The sequence below is a fragment of the Cajanus cajan genome, chromosome 3 (genome assembly GCF_000230855.2).
Source record: "Cajanus cajan strain Asha chromosome 3, NIPB_CcT2T_4, whole genome shotgun sequence".
Taxonomy (NCBI): domain Eukaryota; kingdom Viridiplantae; phylum Streptophyta; class Magnoliopsida; order Fabales; family Fabaceae; genus Cajanus; species Cajanus cajan.
Window position 1 is genome coordinate 44,812,099 of NC_138519.1, and position 24,393 is coordinate 44,836,491.

The following is a 24,393-nucleotide window of genomic DNA, read 5'->3' on the forward strand; positions in this document are numbered from 1 at the left end:
GGGAAAGTGGAGGACAATAGTAAGGAAGTGTAGGAAAGTATGGAGAACCTGAAAAAGTGATTGTTTTTGGTAGAGAAATTAAAGAAAAAATGGAGAGATGTTTTGGTGGGCCCTATAATAAAAAGCTTTCCTTTTAAAATGAGAAAAAAATGTGTAAAAGTTATTATTATTATTATTATTATTATTTATATATATATATATATATATATATATATGGGTTAAGATTTATTGACACGATGAAGTAAAATCAATAAAATAATACATTCAATAATATTATTATTATATATACACACATACAAAACCTAGTTCTATTGACTTCTCTTACAATATGCTCTCTCTCTCTCATTATTGACTTCTCATGAAATGCACTCTCTAATTACTTAATATATTAATATTAAAAATAATTAATTTAGTTTATAAATTATAGTGATCTTAATATTTTGTGTTCTTACTCCTTATAGTAAATTCAAAATTACTCTTGTATTAACGAAACTCTTATTTTATTAATTTTTCATTGACTTTAAAAACAAAAAAGACGTATTAATCGTAACCAAAAAAAATTAATACAAGGAATATTTGAGTTAATCCTTAACGGCACGTTTGAAAGACGTATTTCTCGTATAGAAAAAAATAATAATACAAGAAATAGTATTTGAGATTTATCCCGAAAATTGAAAGAAACAACAGCAGTATCTTGAATCAATGTTATCATCGTATGTTAACAGATCGTAACTACGTCGGACCAGTGGGCAGCGGTGAAAAAGAACCGGTGGGCAGTGGTGAGAGATTAGGATATTATATACTTTAAAATATTAAATTTAAAATCTAATATCTTTATTATAATTTTAATAAATAAATAAAAATTGCAAATCTTAATATAATCCTCATAAGTAAATAAAAATATTTGCAAATCTCAATAGTTAAATTCGAATTTAATCAAGAAAAAAAAAATCTGAAGCTAATAAAGGCAGAATTTCTAACGAGTACACACTACACACTACAACCCATCAATGATCTACCCTCCCCAAACAAAACCCCCCCAAAACGACGCGTACAAATAAATAAATAAATAAAGACAAAAAAAAATAGTACTACAATAAATATTTAAAAAAATGGAAATATGACAGTACAATAAAAATTATTGAGAGACCAAGTGGCTGAAGGTGGTAAAAAGTAAAAAGTGAAAAGAATCACATCAAAAGGCGACAAGGCCCATAATGAATGCGAGCACCCACCAAACGTGAAGCCTCTCTCCCGCGGAAGCACTCTTTTCCCCACTCGCGGGCGCAGTCGCGTTGCCGGTGGCGTTCCCAGTCGCCGCCGCGGCCTCCACCGCGAAGGGCAGCGCCGCCTTGGATTTGATGTTCTCCGACTTCAAGGCGTGGATATCGGGCTTCCCTCCGGAGACGGGGCCAACCTGCCACACGTGGCTGACGTTGGGCGCCGTTTCCGGGATCTTGACGGACGCGTAGATCGTTATGACGCCGTTAGTCTGTTCCGCGGAGACGTTCCATGAGTCGAAGGAGAAGGCCTTCACCTCGCTAACGTCCTTGTAGGAGGAGAGGTTGTAGCGGTGGACGGCCACGGCACCGTCGGCGGGGATGGCGACCAGGGCCTGAGCGCCGACCATGCCGAAGCCGCCCAGGTTGAGGCCCCAGGCGACCCACCCCACGGCGGAGGGCGGCGCGGCGGCGAAGGCCACCGCCAGGGAGCGGTTGGTGGCGTTGTAGCTGTAGTGGAGGGTGGCGCCGAGCGCCGTGAGGGCGGTGCAGTTGGCGAAGGTGCGGTTGGAGGGAAGCTTTGGGGAGGCGCAGGTGGTGGCGGAGTGGGAAGGGGTGAGGGAGAGAGAGAGAAAGAGGAAGACGGTGATGGTAGCTATGAAGGGTAGGTGTGATGCCATTTATGTGTGATGAGAAAAGATCAATGGAGAAAGAAAGAGAGAAATATAAAAAAGAGAGGTAGTGATGAGTGAAGTGGTGGATTTAGCTTTCTGCTTCGGAGGTGGAGGGGATATATAAAGCAAAGGGGAGCCTGTGTTGAGCACAATGTCAGATTTCAAAGAGGACTTTTTTGATATTTTTTTTTTTCTTCTTATTTTCTTTTTTGGTATATATATATATTCTCTCAGGTAGAATCTAAAATTGAAAGTGGTTGTTTTAAGAAGGTAATTTAAAAGTCGTATGTCTTCCTTCTGGTAAAAAGTGTTGCATAGGGAAAAAATAAAATAAAATAAGTGTGTCTTGTTATTATTATTTTTTATTTATATCTCTAATAATATTACATTGAAAGCAGTTTTTATAGTTTTTATGTTGTATCATTTTTAAAAAGAAAAAAAAAACTAATTATAATGTATAAATTATTGTTCTTTTTACTGCTTTCATTGATTCATATAAAATAATTTAAAACGATATTTATTATAGGATGGAAGAAATAACTTGTTTTTAAAAAATAATAATGAGAGTTGTTTGTTTCTTAAAAAATAATTTAAAAGAAAATATTAGGCTTAATTGTGTTTTTATTCCTCAAGTATTACAATTGAGCAATTTTCATTCTTAAAATTTTAATTGAACAATTTTAGTTCCTCAAATATTATGATTTTACGATTTTAGTCTCCTCCATTAAAAATTTAATAATTTTAATATATATATATATACACAATATTTTAAAATTATTAATTATTTGTCTATTCAAGTTAATGTATATTATAATTTTTGTTAATGTATTAAATGATATATATTTATTATTATTAAATAAATAAATTTTATATATTATTATTTTTATAATATTACTGATAAATTAATATCAATAATATTATTAGTTAGTATATTAGTTTATAGATAAACTAATAACTTGATAAATATAACTTAATATATATTAATATACTTTTACAAAAATATAAGTATATTAATTAAAAATATACACATCTTATCTAATATATTTATATTTTTGTAAAAGTATATTAATATATACTAAGTTATATTTATCAAATTATTAGTTTATTTATAAATATACTAAAAATACTATTGATATTAATTTATCAGTAATATTAAAATATTAATAATATATAAATGTTATTTATTTAGTAATAATAAATATATATCATTTGATACATTAACAAAAACCATAATATACGTTAACTTAAATAAGCAAACAATTGTATAATTTTAAAATATTATATATATAAATATATATTAAAATTTTAAAATTATTAAATTTTTAATAAGAAAGACTAAAATTACACAATTATAATATTTAAGAGACCAAAATTATTCAATTAAAAATCAAGGGACTAAAATCGCACTATTGCAATCTTTTAAGGACTAAAATTACTCAATTAAAATCTTGGAGATCAAAATTGCACAATTACAATACTTGAGGGATCAAAAATACAATTAAGCCAAAATATTAATACGATATTCAATTATAAATTATTATAGATTATAAAATTATTGATATTTATAATAATTCTTCCAAATTAATTAATAAAGTAAGTAATTTATTTTTGCTAAAAATAAGTATTATAAAGAAAGTCACTAATGCTTACAAATGATTTATTCTTATCGAAATCTTCTTATTTAATGTCTATTAAATTTTTGAATGATTATTTTTATATTCAATAATAAAGAGTACTTCTTGGTAATGAATCAAGAAAATATGATAATTGTGGATAAAATTAAATGCTACTTTTACTTATAAATATTTTAGAGAGATAAGTCTCAAATAATTATACTTAAACTATTTATTATTGATAAAACTAAAGAAATTGTTATTATACAACTTACATTATAGATGGATTGGTCACATATGAAACAAATAGTTTCTTATAAATTTTTAATTTTTAATAATAACTTTTATCTGTCACTGAAATTCAATATTCTTACATTAAAACTAAAGGTTTAAATATTTTTTTAACTCATATAATTTCTCTTACTTTATTTTTTAATTTCTATAATTAAATTTTTTTAATTATACTTATCTTTTTAATTTTCTTTAGTCCTTATAGTTTAAAATAGATTTTTTTAGTTTTTATACTTGTAATTTTTTTAATTCTTTCAATTTTGCTGTTAATTTCTCTATTACATTGTCTTTTTTATGTTGACGTTACATACGTATTCAACTTTATAATTTTGAAGTTAAATTTATCTTATGTATGTAGTTGCGTTAAATTTTGGGATCAGCTATCACACCTTTTGAGGTGCCTCCAACATAGCGAGGACACTGCTATTGGCGGTGGATACTCCAAGGACGAACCAAAAAATAACAACACAAAAAAAACAACCAAACAGAAAAAAAAAAAAAAGAATTAAAAAAAGTAAATATAAAAATTAAAAAGATATATTAAATTATGAACACTAAAATAAATTAATAAAAATAAATATAAAAACTAAAAATATTTATTTTAAATTATATGATATAAAAAGGAAAATAATTAAAATTATAATTTAAAAATATATTTTAACTAAAATTAAATTATTAAATCCAATATTAAATGATATATAGTAGGATATAGTTAAATTATTTCTTTGACAGAATAACGTGTATCATTTTTTAAATATGGAAATTATGATTGTGACTTTTATTTTAATACATTTATTTATTTGTCAAATTAATTATTTAATGTGAACTGCATGTGACTGTCAGTCAAATTAGCCTCAAGGATTCGTGATCTGGACAGTAATATAGTTAAGGGAACGCACGTTCATGATTCTTAAAATTATAATTTATTAACGATCAATATGATGAATTCTATATTTTCGGACTTATTGAATCATGTCCTACAACATCAACGCATCTTCTGGGTTTTTCATTTTTCTGATACATACGCATTTTCTGGGTTTCAATTTGATTTTTGTGATGCTGAAATTTCTAAGTTTCTATTATGCATGTTAACGGATATTTCCTCTGAATTTATAAACAATTTTTTTTAAAAATTTTTTAACTCAAATAAACGAATTTTAATGAAGTCAACTTTATTTAATATTCTTAATTCAAAAATACTTTTAAGACAATAAATAAGATTATTAGCTACAATAAATATAATTATAGATATTTTAGTAAATTTAATGTATATTTTATATGAAATTATAAAAATTAAATATATTTAACTATTTTTTTTATGTTTTAGAAAATGTAAAGACAAAATAAAAAGAACTACACTCTAATGTGTAAGTTACTTATATCATCAACAAGCAAAAGGTAAGCAAGTTGAGGAGGACTACTTATCTAAACTTTGATGGACTGAACAATTGTGACACAATGCTTTGCCAAAAAGTCTGTACATGAATTAGCTTCTCGGAGGACATGTTTTAAGCTAACAATCCAATTTAAAGAAGCAAAATATTGAACCTTTTTTATAAGCGAGTAGTATGGATAGAAAACATTTCCATTTTCCCTAATCAACTTTAAAGCTACAAGGGAATTTGCTTCGTAAATAAGATTGTGAATACCATCATACCATGCTTTTCGAAGTTCATAAAAGATGCATAACAAATTTGCTTTGAGACTAGTAGAGACCGCACAACAGCCAAAAAAACTTGAAACCCATTGTCCATTCTAGCCACAAATTATACCTCCAAACCCAACACCACCCAAGTTCCCTAGTGAGCTACTGTCGGTGTTCAATTTGACGGTTGAAAAAATTAGTGGATCTCACTTTAATGTTCTAACTTCTCTCATCTTTAAAGTTTTGCAAAGAGTGTTAGGAAAATAATTCAAATTTCAAATAACTTGAGTGAAAATTTAAGGAGTTATTTTAAGAATTTGTAACTTTTAGGATATTATTTAGATTTACAAACTTTTATTTGTTTTTAATATCTTTTAGAGATTTATTTCTTATTTTTTTAATTAGGAGGATTATATGTGTACTATCCGTACTGCGAAGCCGAGATCCCAGCTCGGTATCACAGCGCAAGACGACCTCAGACACGCACTATGTGACGTCAGCTCGTCACCCAAATAGGTCATAACTGATCTCGGGCCCAAGGCCCAGTAAAACCCTAATTCATACTAAGGTACGTGCATTATTTATACGAGACTAATACTCCCACAAACACTAACTTGAGCATCGGAGTCTCTTTTGCAAGTACCACCCCCATCTTGGAGCATCAAGCATACCAGTGAAGGAGGCTCACCAATCTTACTCGGAGGATCATCTCTACAGCAGATTTCCGGTAAGAACATTTGGCGCCCACCGTGGGGCCGATCAAGACAGCTCTTATCGGCCACGCTTATGGTATTCACCAGAAGCCATAGCAGACACGCAACAGACGACGCAAACCACTCAACTACCATGGACAACGAAGCCACATTGAGGAGACTGATCGACCAGGTCGAACAAATGCGGGAGCAACACGACGCTGATCTGCGAAACATGCGTGCCCAGCACGAAACCGACCTAGCTGCGATGCGGACCGCCAATGAAGCAGATCTAGTGGCGCTACGCGCTGAAAACGAGCGGATTCGTGCCCAGCTCCCTCGGCGCCCCTCTGATCATCCTCTTGAGGCGAGCAACCTCCATGAGGAAGAAGGGCACTCGGTCTCTCAGCCCCGAACTGCGACTAGGGCACCGACTCCACGACCTGCCACGCATCGGTCTCATGTTCCGACGAACAAATCGGTCCATGAAGTCAGCAAAGCCTCAACTCATGTTACAGGGGGTCAAGCAACCTTCCGCCGTCATCCCTTTGTGGACGGCATCATGGAGACACCACTCCCTCAGGGGTGGAAGCCTCTCCACCTCGACCGTTACGACGGCACGACAGACCCAGACGAGCACGTCGATCTGTACATTACACAGGTAAACCTATACACTAATAAAGATGTTATTCTGTGTAGGGTTTTCCCGACCTCGCTCAAGGGGGCAGCGCTCAACTGGTACACTCAACTGCCGGTGGAGTCAATAGACAACTTCGACACTCTGGTTAGGCGATTCACGGCGCAGTATGCCACGAGTCGACCTCACCATGTCACATCAGCCACCTTGGCTAGTCTCAGACAGGGCAACGACAAATCACTAAGGGCGTTCATGGAACGCTTTGCCAGTATCTCGGTCAAGATTCGAAAATTGAACCCCGAGGTCGCCCTACACGCCATGCTCATGGCGCTCAAGCCTGGACCTTTCGTGGACAGCCTGTGTCTACGATCTCCTCTTGATATGGACGAATTCCGTGCCCGAGCTGCAGGGTACATTCAGATGGAAGAGCACTCTGCTTTTCGTGACCAGGTTCGCAACAAACCATAAGGAAAGCAAGACCAAGGTCAAGCCACAAACATTTAAAGTTGGCGAACTTGTTTGGTGGGGTGAGAGATGCAAGAACAGACCCCTCCAAAGGAAAATTTGGAACCTGGAATTCCACCCACCTCAAATTTTATTTCTCTTAACTTGTAAATTCAGGTGATGTACTCTTTTTCCTCCTCAGCCCTTTTTCCCACTAAAGAAAAGGGTTTTTGGCCAAGGAAGGTTTAAACGAGGCACACCTCATAAATAAATCAATAAAGCAACTCCATTCCCATACATTTTTGGTATTGGCACATTAACCATGACGACTTGCCAAGGTCGAGTCCGAACCTTGAGAACACATTTTCTTAACCAAGGTCGAGTTCGAACCTTGATATGCCAAGGTCGAGTTCGAACCTTGAGATCACATTTTCTTAACCAAGGTCGAGTTCGAACCTTGATATGCCAAGGTCGAGTCCGAACCTTGAGACTACATTTTCTTAACCAAGGTCAAGTTCGAACCTCGATATGCCAAGGTCGAGTCCGAACCTTGAGACTACATTTTCTTAACCGAGGTCGAGTTCGAATTTTGATATGCCAAGGTCGAGTCCGAACCTTGAGATCACATTTTCTTAACCGAGGTCGAGTTCGAACCTTGATATGCCAAGGTCGAGTCCGAACCTTGAGACTACATTTTCTTAACCAAGGTCGAGTTCGAACCTTGATATGCCAAGGTCGAGTCCGAACCTTGAGATCACATTTTCTTAACCAAGGTCGAGTCCGAACCTTGAGACTACATTTTCTTAACCAAGGTCGAGTTCGAACCTTGATATGCTAAGGTCGAGTCCGAACCTTGAGATCACATTTTCTTAACCGAGGTCGAGTTCAAACCTTGATATGCCAAGGTCGAGTTCGAACCTTGAGATCACATTTTCTTAACCAAGGTCGAGTCTAAACCTTGAGAACACATTTTCTTAACCAAGGTCGAGTTCGAACCTTGATATGCCAAGGTCGAGATCGAACCTTGAGATCACATTTTCTTAACCGAGGTCGAGTTCGAACCTTGATATGCCAAGGTCGAGTCCGAACCTTGAGACTACATTTTCTTAACCAAGGTCGAGTTCGAACCTTGATATGCCAAGGTCGAGTCCGAACCTTGAGACTACATTTTCTTAACTGAGGTCGAGTTCGAATTTTGATGCGCCATAGGTCGAGTCCGAACCTTGAGATCACATTTTCTTAACCGAGGTCGAGTTCGAACCTTGATATACCGAGGTCGAGTCCGAACCTTGAGATCACATTTTCTTAACCGATGTCGAGGTCGAACCTTGAAGATCACAAGGTCAAATTTGAACCTTCAAACAACAAATTTGGGAGCTCCTCAAAAGCCCCTTTGCTCTTACATCACTCGGTGCTTGGGGGGCAAGTGTACTGGCCAGCCGAGTTGCCGACTTGTCCCTCACTAATCTGCTGACTCGGTCAAAGGTTTACCAGCCTAACCAAGCAGTAAACTCATTATTGCCGAGCTCTTCAGCTCGGCCATGACACATGGCATCATGATAGGCAGTTATACGCGAAAGGTCACTGTTCCCTGACGAGCTCGGTCTTAACTCCTTAACCTACGGTCTTCGGAGCTCGGGGGGCAAGTGTACTATCCGTACTGCGAAGTCGAGCTCCCAACTCGGTATCACAGCGCAAGACGACCTCGGACATGCGCTATGTGACGTCAGCTCGTCACCCAAATAGGTCATAACTGATCTCGGGTCCAAGGCCCAGTAAAACCCTAATTCATACTAAGGTACGTGCATTATTTATACGAGACTAATACTCCCACAAACACTAACTTGAGCATCGGAGTCTCTTTTGCAGGTACCACCCCCATCTTGGAGCATCAAGCGTACCAGCGAAGGAGGCTCACCAATCTTACTCGGAGGATCATCTCTACAGCAGATTTCCGGTAAGAACAATATGATTAAAATTTTGTATTACAAATTTACTCTATATATAGAGAGTCAAGAAATAAAATATAGGTGTGTTTCATTCAAGATCCTTGGACGTGTGAGTAATTTTATTGTGTGAGGAGGAGTTTTTCCTATCAAAGAGTTATAATATCCACAAAAAGAGTTCGAATTTGATTGATGATTTTCCACATGTCCTAGTTGATATCTTCAAATATGTATACATGTAATTGCAAACATTGTTGTTGTTGTGCTATGAAGATTATGAAGAAGTCACTCATGCAAGTTCATATATGTAGAAGTTGTCATTTTGATCTAGCTTTAAATGTTGTCAAATTTGCTAAACATAACTATAATCTTGAAGCACATGTGTTAAAGACTCCTACCCATTGTCGCAGCTGTTATAAGAAAAATCCGTAGACAAATGTCTAAAGACTCTAAAAATGTTGGTGCATTGGTAGGCTATCATGTAAGGTAAGCCATAAAGAGTGAAGGATATTCTTTTGTAATTTAAATTTCCAAACCCAAGACCAATTTGTCAAAGGAGGGATGGGCGATGACTTCTCAGTAGAAAGCCAATTGAAAGTAGAGTTTGATGAGTTTATACCATTCAAAGTATGAGTCCAAATGATGGTATCCTCCGTGTCTTCATTCAATACGTGGTTCATGAGTTCTATTTTGGCTTCATTAGGGATCCTAGAAGCTAATATATTAGAGTTCCAAGACCCATGATTGTATAAGTCACAAACACGAAGAGCAATGTCTTGAATATGCATAAAAGGGACAAGATGGCAAACGTAATCACTATCCAACCATTTATCATACCAAAGAGACACATTTCCTTTTCCCAACCAAGTTTTGAAACCAAGCTTGAGATGATGAATGGCTTTGGCTATAGAATTCCGAGTATATGAGGCACCTAGAACAATGTTTGCTTGAAGAATGGGACCTTCTTTCAAGTATTGAGCATCTAGCATACGAACACGCAATTTTTCTTTCTCATGCATGAAGTCCCCAATATGCTTGCCAAGTAAAGAAATGTTGATGGGTCAAGCTAGACGAACACCAAGACCTCCTCAAGCTTTAGAAAGAATAATAACATTCCAATTAACCCAATGTCAATGATCATTCCCTCATATAAATCGTGTAATTGCAAAATTAATTTTATCACAAATGCCTTTTGGAAACCATAAATTCTGCATGGTGTATATAGGCATAGAAATGAGTAAAGACTATGTTAAAGTTGTTTTTCCTGCTTTGTTCAAGGTCTTCATTTTCCAATCTGCTTATGTGAAATTTATTTTGTCAAAGATCCGTAAAAGAATTGGGAATCCAAAATACTTCTCAATATTATAAGTGTGTTGAAAGAGAGAAATAATAATAAATTTATTGACTTTAACATGAAAAATATTTTTTGAAGTGATAAATCTAGATTTAGAAGTGTTTCTACCGTAAGTCCGCTGTCATTGTTAGGGTCACCGCATTCGAGGTATTGTCCGCTTTGACTCGTTAGGCCGTCACGGTTTTGTCCTTTAAAAGGCGTCTCATTAGATTAAGGAGGAAGGGTGTTTATAAACTACCCTTAGTCTCGACTCCTGAGCGATGTAGGACTTTTAGGCATACCGGAACAAACCCCCCAGTCGATGCTAAGGGTCAAGAGTGGCTTGGGCCTTCTTTCTAGCGCCAATGTTCCTACCGTAACTCCGCTGTCATCGTTAGGATCACCGCATCCGAGGTATTGTCCGCTTTGCCTCGTTGGGCTGTCACGATTTTGTCTTTTAAAAGACGTCTCGTTGGGTTAAGGAGGAAGGGTGTTTATAAACTATTTTAGCCTCGACTCTTAAGCGATGTAAAATTTTTAGGCATACCAAAACAAGAAGTATTCATCAAAGGCTCTACATTTAACTATTTTTCTTTTTTAATATGTGTTAAGTCAATTTATTTTTTAAAAGTACTAAATAAAAATAAAATGATACGAGTGAAACTCGGATTCGAAAATCAAATGATCAGTGGATTCAGTTTCTTTTTTCCAAAGAAAAACAAGGAATTACCTTAAAAAAAAAGATTTTAACACCTTTTTAAACGTGTGTACGAGGTAAACGGAGTCTGTAAAAGCAGTATGAAAGTAGAACTTGCTAGGTACACTTGTCCTTTAATGATTGGTTCGGGTAAAGTAGACTTTCCTTTTAAAACACGAAGCAAGTAGTTGACTGGGAAAGTCGATAAGCAGGTTTATTGGGGAAGGTCACGAGCACGATAAATTTAGAAAAGATTTTTTTTAATTGTTTAAAATAAATTTGGCGAATGAGCACGTGTCCGTGGAGAAGATGCGTCTGGGGGCAGTGATAAGATCACGGAGCATGTAGATGCGGTGATTTAAAGACTTTGAATGACACTCGCGAGTGCTTTAAGTGAATTTTTTACGGAAGTAAAATTAAAAAAAAAAAAACATTACCAAAAATGTATATGTTACACTTTATTTAAACATCTAACATTATTTATTGTTCACACTTAAAATTCGGTTCTGAAAATTAAATTTTGAGCTTTTATATATTTTTTTAAAAGCACAGTTTAAAAACGTAGTTTAGAACGGACCGTTCCTAGTTTAAAACGGGCCGTTTCAGAACTCAAGTTATATATTAAAACTTAACTCTAGAACGATCCGTTCTGCGGCCGTTCCAATTTCAAAATTAACAGTTTACGTGTACAAGCAGAATGGACTGTTCTGATTCTAGAACGGGTCGTTTCAGTTTCAAGATTCGTGCACTCTGGACCACAAACTAAAAAAAAATTAAAAATTAAAAATTACTCAGAATTCGGTTCCCAGAAACCGAATTCTGATCGCAAAAAAAAAATATATTGAAGATCAGAATTCGGTTCCCTAAAAATCAAATTCTGAGCGTGAATAATGAATGTTGCTGTGTAAATAAAGTGTAACAAGTACCCTTTTAGTAATTTTTTTTTTTAAAAATTATACTTCCGTAAAAAATTCGCTTTAAGTCGCAACTTGCAACCCTTTGATTCCGTTGGATAAGCCACAAGCCGTGCGAATTATCCTCGCCTTTTTCAAATTCACCGACACACGCGCATCTTTGCCTCTTTTTTTCTAATCTACCTTTTCGGGAAGAATTTCATAAAATTGAAATATGGATAAATTAGATAATTTTTTTACGTGTTTATACTTTTATTATTCAATTACCATTTTCATTCCTGAAAATTCGTGGAATACATTTTTTTTCGATATATATATATATATATATATATATATATATTTTTTTTTACTAGATAGGATTTGGATAATTCGTTAGAGAACTATCCTACAAGTTTCGAGTAATGTTTGAGTAATTACTAAGGTTAGTTTTTCTGTTCACTATTATAATATATATATATATATATATATATATATCAAGTGAGAGAGAATTTATTATGAGAGATGAGAGAGTTAAAATATAATTCTTAAATTAATCAAGTGAGAGAAAATTAATCTAATGGTTATATTATAACTCCCTCATCTCTCATAATGAATTTCCCTATATATATATATATTCTTCTTAAAATATAAATAAATTCAACTATTTTTCTTTCATTTAATGCACTGCTTCGAACATTTATAATACATGAGCAAGAGTTTATGATGATATTCAAAGAATGTGACAAGTACTACAACAGGCCATTTTGTCTAGAATGGGACCCAAATATTGCAAAATTGACTGGACAGGTGTTCCAGCAATCACATTTCTTTAATAAAAGTTGAAGTTAATTGGTGGAGTTTGGATTTTTTAGATCATATCTAATAATTTGGTTTGTTAGATAATTTGGTTTTTTTACACGTGAGTCTTGGAATATTTGTTTGTCGATGTCGATTCATGTTGTTTATAAATATTTGGTCCAAATTCTTACATTAGTCTTTTATTTACATTTTACGTTCTTTTAATAAAATGTTTATATTTAAAATTTGAGATAAAATTATGTAATTTTTATGTTTTTTTTTCACCATGTAATTTTTATGTTTTTAAAGAAAAAAAATTTTAATTTTTTTTTCACGTGAAACTTGATTAAGTTGAATTAAATTAATCCATTGTTAGTAAGATATTTTGGTTTAGATTGTTGAAAAAATAATTAATAAAATTAATTCAAATTAAATCAATTTAAATTAATTAGTTTAAAATTTATTTTAGGTTTAAATATGTTTTTAGTCTCTTAAATTTAAATCTGGTCTTTTTAATCCCTGTAATTTCAAAAAATCTTGTTTTAATCTTTATACTCAAATTTTGTTAGAGAATTTAATAAATATTATCGTATAAAATCTACCTATTAGTATTTTTATTAGTAAAAATATTACTTTAAATTTAGTTTATACTGTATAACTGTCTCAATCTATTACTTTTAGACATGTTATTAGTGAATTAAGGGACTAATACAAGATTTTTAAAAATTATAGGACTAAAAACATATTTAAACCTTTATTTTATTTCAAATTTAAGTTAAACTAGTTTATGAACATCCTTACTTACTATAACACAACGACTAAGAAGCGTAAAACATAAAGAATATACTAACCTAGTGATGGGAATCCCGCCTTGTTTCAAATTCAAACCCTTTTAGGTTGGACTTTGCACACAAATTGACTCAAAATCGAGTTGTTAATTTTTATATGTATCTCAACCTATAGAGTTCGGATGGAACGATTCCAAAATGATGTAAAAGATGGTGTTTTGAAATGCAATTTAGGCTAAAGAAACACTAAAAAAGGATAAATAAAGTGTGATATATGAAAATAAGAAATTTGGACAGAATTTAGAATAATTGGCAATGTAGAAATAAACAAGAAAACAAAAAATGGGAAATGAAGAACAAGGTCAAATGGTCCAAAGAATAACCATAATAGAGACAATTCTCATGCTTCAATGATAAAACCATCAAAAAGTGTTATGTCCATTCACTTCAAAATGATTGATGCAAATTAGTTCTCATGCACTTGGAAGACGATAAAAGAAAAATAAAATCTCAACATTGCAAGCATAACTAAAATGCCTTAGTGGTTAAGTAAGACATAGTTAAGCTTGAGGTCCAAGCCTTAAAACCAGTTATAAACACTTTATTATTATTATTATTATTAACAACCCTTTTTAGCTTTTGCTCTTGTCATTGGCCTTCTTATGTCTTGTATTGGGTTTAGCTTGAGGTTGAAGCCTTAAAACCAACTACAAACACTTTATTATTATTATTACTATTATTACTATTATTATTATTATTATTATTATTATTATTATATTAAATGACTAAGTCAATAATTGGCCTTCTATTCTCAATCCAAGCAAACAATACATGTGACTAGCAATTAGCAACCCCCATGCAGACTTCTAGATGTTGGGTCTCTTCATATAATTGGACCACTCTCAAATTAGCCACATAAGTCAATAATTTGCCTTGTATTAGGTCTTGGCCTTCCTTTTGGGCTTGGGCCTAATCTTTGATGTCCTCATCTATTGGATCGAGTCTTTACCACTAGGCCAAACGTTATAGTTGTAAGTTAGGCCCCAACTCTTTCTACTTAACCATAACAGTCCAAGCACCATGTGACAATTGTGACTTGACCTACTTAGGCCTTCACCATAGGACAATTGATGCCACCCAACAAACATCATTATTCCCTCCTTCTTAAAAAACATTTTCTCTCAAATCCAATAAATCTTCACTTGCATCATAAAAAGATAAATCAACCACATTAATTTTGTAGGCATTATCATTAATCTTGGCTAGTACTTGAATGTTGGAACTCGAAAAATTTTGATCTTGCCTATAGATGGTTTTGACTTTCGTTTGAAAATCTCATTGGTTTAGGAATGTTCGAAGACCAGACTAATTCTCCACCAATGGTTTTTGAAAAAGGTTCTTGGGAGTCACCATTAACATTTTACTCAAAATGCCAAAAAAAGGAAAAGGTTTTCAAGAATCAATAATGGCCTTGATAGCCAGAATTGGGTTCGAGGATTGATTACGTGTACGGAAGGTATTAAGCACCCTACAATGTCCTAATTTGGTACCCTATGACGATTTTAGCATAATAATGAACAATAATTTAAATGTTTACCCCTTTTATTAATTATTCACAAATTGAATATCTACATGGTGAATGATGTTTCTATGGCAATAATATAAATAAAACAATTTAATAAATAACAAAGGAAAAAAAGAGATTGGTGAAAAATACCTTCGGAGCAAGCTTTTATAGAAAGAACTTCAAATTCCAACCAAAAGTGTGTTTTGGTCGTCTTTCGCTCTACAGAAGCCTCATAAACACTCAAGAAAGTACAAAAAGGGAAAACAGAGAGTTTCTGCTTGGACTAGGTCAATTAAGCATTGTGTTTGGGAATGTGTGCATCAGATATACATTTATAGGCTCTTAGAAACGTGGAATGGCCGTTCTGGTTTTGGAACGGGCTATTCCAAACTAGGGTTCTATGTTAGTTTTAGTGGGCCAAAACTTGGATTGGGAATAGGTCGTTCCCAACTAGGGGTTTTAGGCCATTTAACTAGGCCAGAATGACCCATTCTAAATTGGAAATAGGTCATTTTCAACTAGGGTTTTAAGCTATTTTAGTAGTTTGGAATGACATGTTCCAGTTTGGGAATGACCCATTCCATGCCTAAGATTCTACCTTTGAGTCTCTAGGCCTTTTGTCGCTGTTATGGTCCATTCTAGTGCTCTATTGGGCCTTCAAGGGCCATCTGTGTTGTTCTAGGGGTCTTTTGTCCTCAGTCTTGACAACCTAGACGAAATCTAGTGTCTACAATTGCCCTTCTTTACTTGTCCTTTGGATAACTATATGTTGCATTTCCAAAGGAAAGTAAAGATGTAGACATTTCGTCTAGATCTTCTCTTCACTTCTTCGTGTAAGGAACTCCACATTGCTTCCTTTGTTTATAAGGGTTTTCCTGTGCCCTTGCTCTTTGGGATAACGAGATGTCAAGGTCGTGTCTTCCAAAGATGGGCGAGGATGGCGAAGTGTACCTTTTTAACTTTTGGCTTCGTGTGAATGCTCCATGTTGTTTCCTCTAGTTGCCTCTCTATGGTGGTGAGGTGAAGATCTCTTCTAAGTCTGCTACAATGTGTGTATATTCTAAGCTCAGCCTCTCTAGGTTGGACAGGTATTAGGGCTTCTAGTCGGCCCATGTGGGGTGAGTATTTTTTAGGTGACCTCTTTAGGCTAGTGAGTACTGCTTGCTGTAGCCTCTCCAGGTCGATAATTTTTTTGGGTGACCTCTCTAGGCTAGTGAGTACTACTTCCTGTAACCACTCCAAGTCAATGATTGAGTATTTTTTAGGTGACCTTTCCAGGCCGGTGAGTACTGCTTGTTGTAACCTCTCCAGGTTGATGATTGAATATTTTTTACATGACCTCTCCAAGCTGACGAGTACTGCTAGTTATAACCTCTCTAGGTCGATGATTGAGTATTTTTTAGGTGACCTCTCTAGGCCGGTGAGTACTGCTTGCTATAACCTCTCCAAGTTGATGATTGAGTATATTTTAGGTGACATCTCTAGGCTGGTGAGTATTGCTTATTGTAACCTTTCTAGGTTGATGACTGTTTGAGTTGTTTGTAGTGCCGCTATGTTAGTGGGCGAAGGAATATTTCTTGGTGGAAGGATTGTGGATTGTGATCCTACATGTTCTTCATTTGGAGGAGTTTTGTTGGTGGGGTTCTTTGATTTCTTGTGATTTGATGAATTGTGCCCTTGGGATATCGAGCTAGAAGGTGCTTTGAGAGGAATCGTGGCTTGGGATCCCATTTCTCTTAGCTTGTGTTAGTCTATAGGAATGAAGTCTTGTGTCTTTGATTGATAAGGATTGTGGTTGAGGATTTTGTACCTTTCTTCTGGGAAAGTGACAATGAATGGCGTCTACTGGTGATGTGCTTGATGTGCCCCAGGTTTGGGCTATCTTTGCTTCTTATTTTGATGATGTCAGTTGAGACTTGTGTTGTCCTTGGTACGTGAGTATTGTGAAGCCTCTCCAGGCCTGTGCTGTCAGGATTTTGATTGAATAACATTTGTTAAAGTTTCTTCAGGCTTGATTTGAGCTCTATTAGTGTGTTGAGAAGTTTTCTTGGCTGAATTTTGTGCCCCGTGAATCTTTGATTTCCTGGGTACATGGGTTGCTTGTGAAGGTTCCTATGATTTGGTCACCTTTTCTCTTAGGCAGGAATATCGGTAATTTGATGGTAGTTCCCCCATGCTGATGGGTGGAGGATCATCCTCTTGGTAGGGTGATCATAGCTATGTGTCTCTTCTATTTTTCTTCGTTGGGGAATTGGGAGAAGATGCCCTAGCAAGATCTTTTGTTGGCTTGCTATTTGGCAGGAGTTCTAGTGGACAAAAAGGCAAATAATTCTTACTAATGTGATGAGGAGACGCTACTGATGCCCCTAGCTTTGACTGTCTTGCCTCTATCTAGGTGGTTATTCGTTGGGGATTGTGTAATTCTGTCATTGAAGTATTCCTTTTTCTAAAGTCTCTTTAGGCTTGCGCTTTTCTGTTTGGGGTTTTATTGATGAGTATTATTTTTTGAAGCCACTCCTGGCCTTGATGAGTAAGTCATTTCTAGTCTTGGCATTCTCTTGAGTCATCCTTAATTTAGCTGAAGACAGCATGAAGTTTGGTGGCCTTTTCATGCTTGTAGGCTCGCTTATTCTTTCTTGGCAAGTTCTGCTTCTTCTTGTTGTTGACGTGTCTTTCTTTGCTTGATGGCTACATGGAACCACTTGTTGGGAGTGCCCTTGTTAGGCTAAGCTTCTGATGCCCTTCGGTTGATGTGGTTTCGGCTCTTGAGGCCTTGTTTAGCAGTTGAACTTCCTAGCATTTGTGGGTGCTCTAGCTTGATGACTCCTTGTGATTCATGATAAACACAAGCAAAAAATACAAGATGCAAAGATAATGCAAAACATGAATGGATTGGATTTTTTTTTGTTTGAAGGTGAACTTATACCTTTTTGTGCACACTTGTGCCATATGCATGCAATATGTTAATTTTTTTATGCTAAACTTAAAATCAGATTTAATTTTTCTTTCAAGAAATTAATCTATGGGCACTAATCGTTGACATGGATCACTAGCCTTTGACCATGCCGAATTTATCCTTTGTCGGGTGTTCTTCTTTGAACCTGAGGTTTGTACATTAGGCCATCCTTTGCCTATATAGGGTATGATCTGTCAGCTCCTTAGATTAGGTGTTCCTATACTCTCTTCTAGGACACCTCCAATCTCTCTTCGTGAGTGTTCACTGTGCATACTCTGTGTATCTCTTAGTACTATCTTAATGCCATATAGGTCAAGAGAAAAGAAAGAAAGAGATGTGTTTTTTCTTCACAAAGGGTTCGTTCAAAAAGGTTTTCAAAACTATTTTTTAGAAGCATGGCTGACTAAGGTAGACTGGTGTTTAGGTTGATAAACAAGTGTACTTTCAATAGAGAAATTATTTTGTGTTAGCCTTTTTGTTAAGAGTTGAGTGATGACTTAGGGTTGTGTTTTGATCAAATGATCCCCCTAAGTCGCCTTTCAATTTTCAACTTAGTCTGCTACTTTTGTGTCCTAACTTTTGCTTAGGTTATCTTCTAGTGGGCTTCCTAGCGGACATTTCTTTTGATCCTAACTTTTGCCTAGTTCACCTTTTCCATGGGTTTCCTAGAGGACCCTACCCTCATTTTTGTGCAGCCCCCTGTATGGGTTTCTTGTCGGGCTTTTACCATTTATAGCGTTTGTGAAATGATTACTATTTGGAGGGGGTGCTCCTTGCACTTGATTTTATTATTTGAAGTCATGCCTGATCCATTTGATTGTTTGCATTGTCACGTTTTCTAGTTTTAACGCATATTAGGCTATTGTCCTAAAGATGTACCTATTTTGAATACGCTTATTTATTGTGGGTTATTTAATAAGGTTTAGATCAAGTGCTTTAGAGAGCGAAGAAATGAAATAGAGAAAGTGTATGACATTAAAATAATATTTTTGATTTACATGTGCCAGCTCGAGGGCTCGGGCATGTCCCGAGTTCGTGATTCGTACACATAGAAGTAGAAAGAAGGTGCTCCTTAGAGAGGTTTGGTTTGTTTGACAATCAAAGCTAGTCCTCCACTTGTTTGGACGCCAACGCTCTAAAAGATCCCTATAGACACCTAATTTCGTCTAGGGCACTAAAACAAGGAATTAGACTTTCAACATGAAGAAAAAGCTCCTAAAGACCCAAAAGCAACACTAGAACAAGCTAACATGACATCCAAAGATTCAAAGAACAAAGTTCTAGAATTAGTAGCCCCTTGTATTTTGGGTATCTTAGACATAGGATTTATTTTACTTGTATTTCCCATTTTACCCTTGCATTTTGGGGATATTTTAGTCATAGGATTTATTTTCACTTGTATTTTCTATTTTACCCTTGTATTATGGGGTGCCTTAGATTATAGGATTTTATTTTTGGACTAGGGTATTCTATTAGGGTGAGAAATAGGCCTAGACATATTTTTTGGTAAACATTGATTTATTTTTGGACTTGGAAAGGCTTAGGTCCAATTGGAGGGCACCTAGGTTGCATGGTCTTATCATGCACCTAGTTGTAGCTTAGCCAAACCCAAAGATTCTGTCCTTGGCCACCAGGTAGCATCTAGGGTTAATTTGGGTTTCATAGTGCATTTGGCATGCAAATTTCGGCTATACACTTCCAAATGCAACCCTAGATGCTCCTTCCCCTATAAATACCCTAAACCATGCATCTTGTAAATACTTTGGAATATATGAATTTGAGTGAGCATTTTTTGCCTCAAATCCTCTCCTTAGTCACCTAGGTCACCATGGCCTAGACCTTCCCTTTCCTCCCTTGAGTTATTTTAGGGTTTATTGAGTGGCCTTCATTCCCACTTGGTGAAGTGAGCCAACCTAGAACCACCTAGACACATTTCCCTTCCACTTCCTCCTATTCGCCCACCATAAACACCTCACGCCCATCATCCTTATTTCTCCACCCTTGTAGGAATATCCACCATTGAGGTCATCACCTTGGCCTTAGCAAGGAGCCTCTCTCCCACCTTGGACGTCTTGGTCTCTCCCATAGTGGAAGGAGTCCATCATTTGGTATCATGAGCTTTGGTTATCTTCAAGGGTAACTAAATTTTTCTTCACTTCTTTGAGTCTTTATCTTTTTTTTGATTCATCACTTGCGTCTTCTTGGGTCTCATTGTCATCCATGAAAACCTTATTAAAAATGTCTTCTTATGTTGCTTCATGGTTCATTACTTGTTCATGAGCCTCCTTTTGTGTTTTAGGATTTTTCTTGAGTTTTAGGTTCTTGTGTACCATTTTTGTTTTTGCTGGAAAAATATGTAACAGTCCAATTTTCACTGGGCCAAGAGCCCAATTAAGGTGGTTTAGTAGCCCGAAATGGGCCATTCCAAAATTGGAACGGGCCGTTCCAAATTACTAAATAGACATACTTTTGGGAGCCCGGAACGGGCCGTTCCAGATTTGGAACGGGCCGTTCCAAACCCTAAAATTTGTCTATGATTCTTAGTTGGGAACGGGTTGTTCCCAGCTGGAACGTGTCGTTCCGAATTTCAGAAATGGCCTTTGAACCTTATTTGAGAACGGCCCGTTCCGGTTTCGGAACGGGCTGTTCCAAAATATGACCGTTGAGAGTGTTAATGCGAACCCCAGAACGGGCCGTTCTGGTTTGGGAACGGGCCGTTCTGGATGTGAATTTTACCTATGACGTGAGATTTCAAAACAGGCCGTTCCGCGAATCCTGATGCCTATAAATTGAGTGCTCTGGCACTCCTAAAATCATGTTTTTTCAGTTCTGACTTCTTTCTTCTTCGTTCTCTTCTTTCCCTTCTACACTCTCTGAAGATTGAGGGGCTCTTAGAGGAGGAGACCAAGAGATCTCTGTTTTGGTTTCAACTGCTGTTTATCCAGGTACGAGGGAAAAGAGAATTATTTATATGTAGAGTTACATGAGGGAATTGGGTAGAGGAAGAGCCCTTAAGATTATGAGTAATTTTATAATTATTTCTGTTTGGAGAATTATTGGTTTTATGTGATTCTGTATGAATTTAGGATTATGAATATATATTTTATTTGTAAAAATGATGCTTTGGGAGAGAGAACGAAATTATAGAAAAGTGCCTGTAAGTTAGGTTTTGGAAAAATTGGATTATTTCTGTTTGAGAAATTGATGATCCCATTAGATTCTGTATGTGTTGAGGATTAGAAATATATATTTAATTTGTAAGAATGATGATCTGAGAGGGAGAACGAAACTGTAGAAAAGTGTCTGTGAGCTAGGTTTTGGAACAATTGGGGGTTTTACCGTTATGTTAAAATTATATTAAATTGGTAATTCCGTTGAGTATTATATTAATTTATGAATGTTATTGTTATATTACTTGATAAAAATTGATGATTTAGATGTGAATTGCTTGATGTGTATGAAACCCATTATTTTGGACTTGTTTGATGTGTGTATGGTATTGAGCTATGAGATGAGATGTTGTATGGATGTGATTATGATTGTGGTTCCTCACATCGATGACCAGGGATGGCATGGCCCCTGGGTAAGTGATGCTACAAGGAGGGCATGACCCTGGCATGTTGTGGGATGAGTGAGACCATTAAAGAATTAGTACAAGACACACTCCACTCACAATATGCATCATCACCCACTTATGTATTGCCACTTGTCTCTCTAAATTTGACTCCTTTATGTGCTGCATTTTTAATCACCCACAAGTGTAAGAACCAAGCAAAATTTAAAAGAAAAATAGAAAAAAAAATCTGGACAAAAATATTGAAAAAAAACGTGACCAAAAAGGCCAAAAGAAAATAAAAGAAAACAAAAGGATTTGTTGCTAGACTTGTGAACATTTGACCTAATTACCCTTGCACATTAGAGTTGGACTTGGACTGACTTTTTGGACCCTATTGGACCCTTTTGAGACACAAAACCATGGCTTGACCTCTACCAAAAAGGACTTAAAAATTCACAAATGCAGACCATTAATGTTTTAACTCCATTCTAGGACTTTTCCTTTGTGTGCTAGCCTTTTTAATGTGTCTTAATTTTTTTTCTTGTCTTCTTTGGAATTATTATGTTTGTCTCATTAATCTCTCTTTGATTTTAGCCTTTTAATTGAGCATTTTCAGTTTTATTCCTTTGGCCTCCTTCTTGTTCTTGGTTGGTTTGTTATCTTTGGGTGTAGGTGAAGTACTACCTCCAAGAAACCCTTCACAAAATTTCTTTGGGGGATTGAGTAGAGATTAAATCTGTGGGGTCCCAAGTGCCTTGGATAAGAATACCATATCTCAAATAGTGCAAACACCAAAGGAGAGGACTAACCTAGTTTGTTCCTTGTAAAGGGGAGCCAAATTGGAGGAGTTGAAGACTTTTAATTTTCTTTCTTTCTTACTTGTTCTTTCTTGCTTAATTTTCAGCCTCTTGTATTTTGGGCCTTGATTTTCATTATTTTTGGGTTCTAATTGGCCATTTTAAACCTCTTCATTTTAGGGTAACTCGAAGTAGTGCTTGTGGGAGTGGCTTGAATACCACCAAGGTCACTTCAAGCTCCCACCCTAGGGAATCCGACTAGCATATGCTTTAAGTTGCTTCCCTTTGCATGTTTTTATAGGTTTAGTAGTATATTGCTTAGGCTCTTTATTCTTACTTGTTTCATTTTAGAAGACCCCCAAGGGCACATAAACATAGGGAGTCTTCCAATAAGGAACCCAACATCACTCTTCCTTCATTTCATGGAAAAGATAATGTAGAAACATACTTGGATTGGGAAATGAAAGTGGAACAATTGTTCTCTTGCCATGGAGTGAGTGAAGAAAGGAAGGTTTCTTTGGCAACCCTTAGCTTCCAAGGGCATGCCATGTATTGGTGGAACTCCTTAGAAAAAGAAAGAAGAATAAATCAAGAGCCCCCAATCCAATATTGGAATGAGCTCTGTAGTGCCTTGAGAAGGAGGCATATTCCTCCATACTATGACTGAGAGCTTATGGATAAGCTACAAAGGTTGAAACAAGCGTCATCTAGTATGAAAGAATATAGGAAATCTGTGGAGTTGCTAATGATGAGGGTTGGGATAAGGGAAGAAGAGAGGACCACCATCTCAAGGTTTCAAAGTGGTCTTAACCTTGAAATAAGAGACAAAGTTGAACTCCTTCCATATAGAGATTTGAATGAGCTTGTTCAACTTTATTTTAGAGTGGAACATCAACTTAAGAGAAAATCTTTTAGAAAAGACTCCACTCTCTTATTCCAAGAATTTTAAGAAGGAGGGCCACTCTTCCCAACCTTATCCCAAAGAAGAAAAAGAAAAAGGAAAAGAAAAAGAAAAAGAAAAAGAAAAAGAAAAATCATCTTTCAAAGCACCTTCCAAAGAATCTAAGTCAAGTGAAATTAAGTGCTTCAAGTGTCTTGGAAGAGGACATATTGCTTCTCAATATCCTACAAAGAAAACTATGATTTTAAAAGCCCAAGACCACTATAGTAGCCTTGATGAAGCTACTTCATCTTCCTCTAGTAGTGAAGATGAAGCCATAGATTCTGAGGAAGAAATCTTACCTTGTGAAATAGACTTATTATTGGTTAGAAGGCTCCTTAGCAATCAATCTAGTGAAATTGACCAATCTTAAAGAGAGAATTTGTTTCAAACTAAATGCAAGGTTCTAGAAAGCACTTGTTCTTTCATTGTAGATAGTGGGTCTACTTCTAATTGTTGTAGTACTAGATTGGTTGATAAGCTAGCCTTGACTACAAAACCTCATCCTAAACCTTACAAAATGCAATGGATCAATGAGGAAAGAGGTATTGTAGTTAACATCTTAAGAAATTAGTCCTAACAACTAAAACATCTTGCCTAAGGTACCCTATGTAGTAACCTAGGCGTTTCCTAGAAAATAAGGAAAATACTACTATAAAACTTCGTAAACAATTTTGGAGGAGTAAGCCCACTTTTGGGCCTTAGCTCCTAAGATTTTCTTAACATAGCATTTATTCCTATTTTGTCCTTGTATTTGATTTCCTATTTTACCCTTGTATTTTGGGGTATTTTAGTCTTAGAATTTATTTTACTTGTATTTCCAATTTTACCCTTGTATTTTGGGGTATCTTAGTCATACGATTTATTTTCTTTTGTATTTTCCATTTTACCCTTGTACTATGGAGT

General features: G+C 35.6%; 1 protein-coding gene across 1 annotated transcript; it reads right to left on the reverse strand.

Moving 5' to 3' along the window:
• Positions 1–1,070: 1,070 nt before the first annotated feature.
• On the reverse strand, positions 1,071–2,032 carry AIR12 (auxin-induced in root cultures-like protein). The gene has a single exon (XM_020372039.3). It carries the CDS (start codon positions 1,898–1,900, stop codon positions 1,196–1,198), a length of 705 nt encoding a protein of 234 aa, XP_020227628.1. The 5' UTR covers positions 1,901–2,032; the 3' UTR covers positions 1,071–1,195.
• Between the last annotated feature and the right edge of the window lie 22,361 nt (positions 2,033–24,393).

Coding starts and splice junctions, on each gene's coding strand:
- AIR12 (XM_020372039.3), bottom strand. CDS start 1,900: ATGGCATCACACCTACCCTTCATAGCTACCATCACCGTCTTCCTCTTT.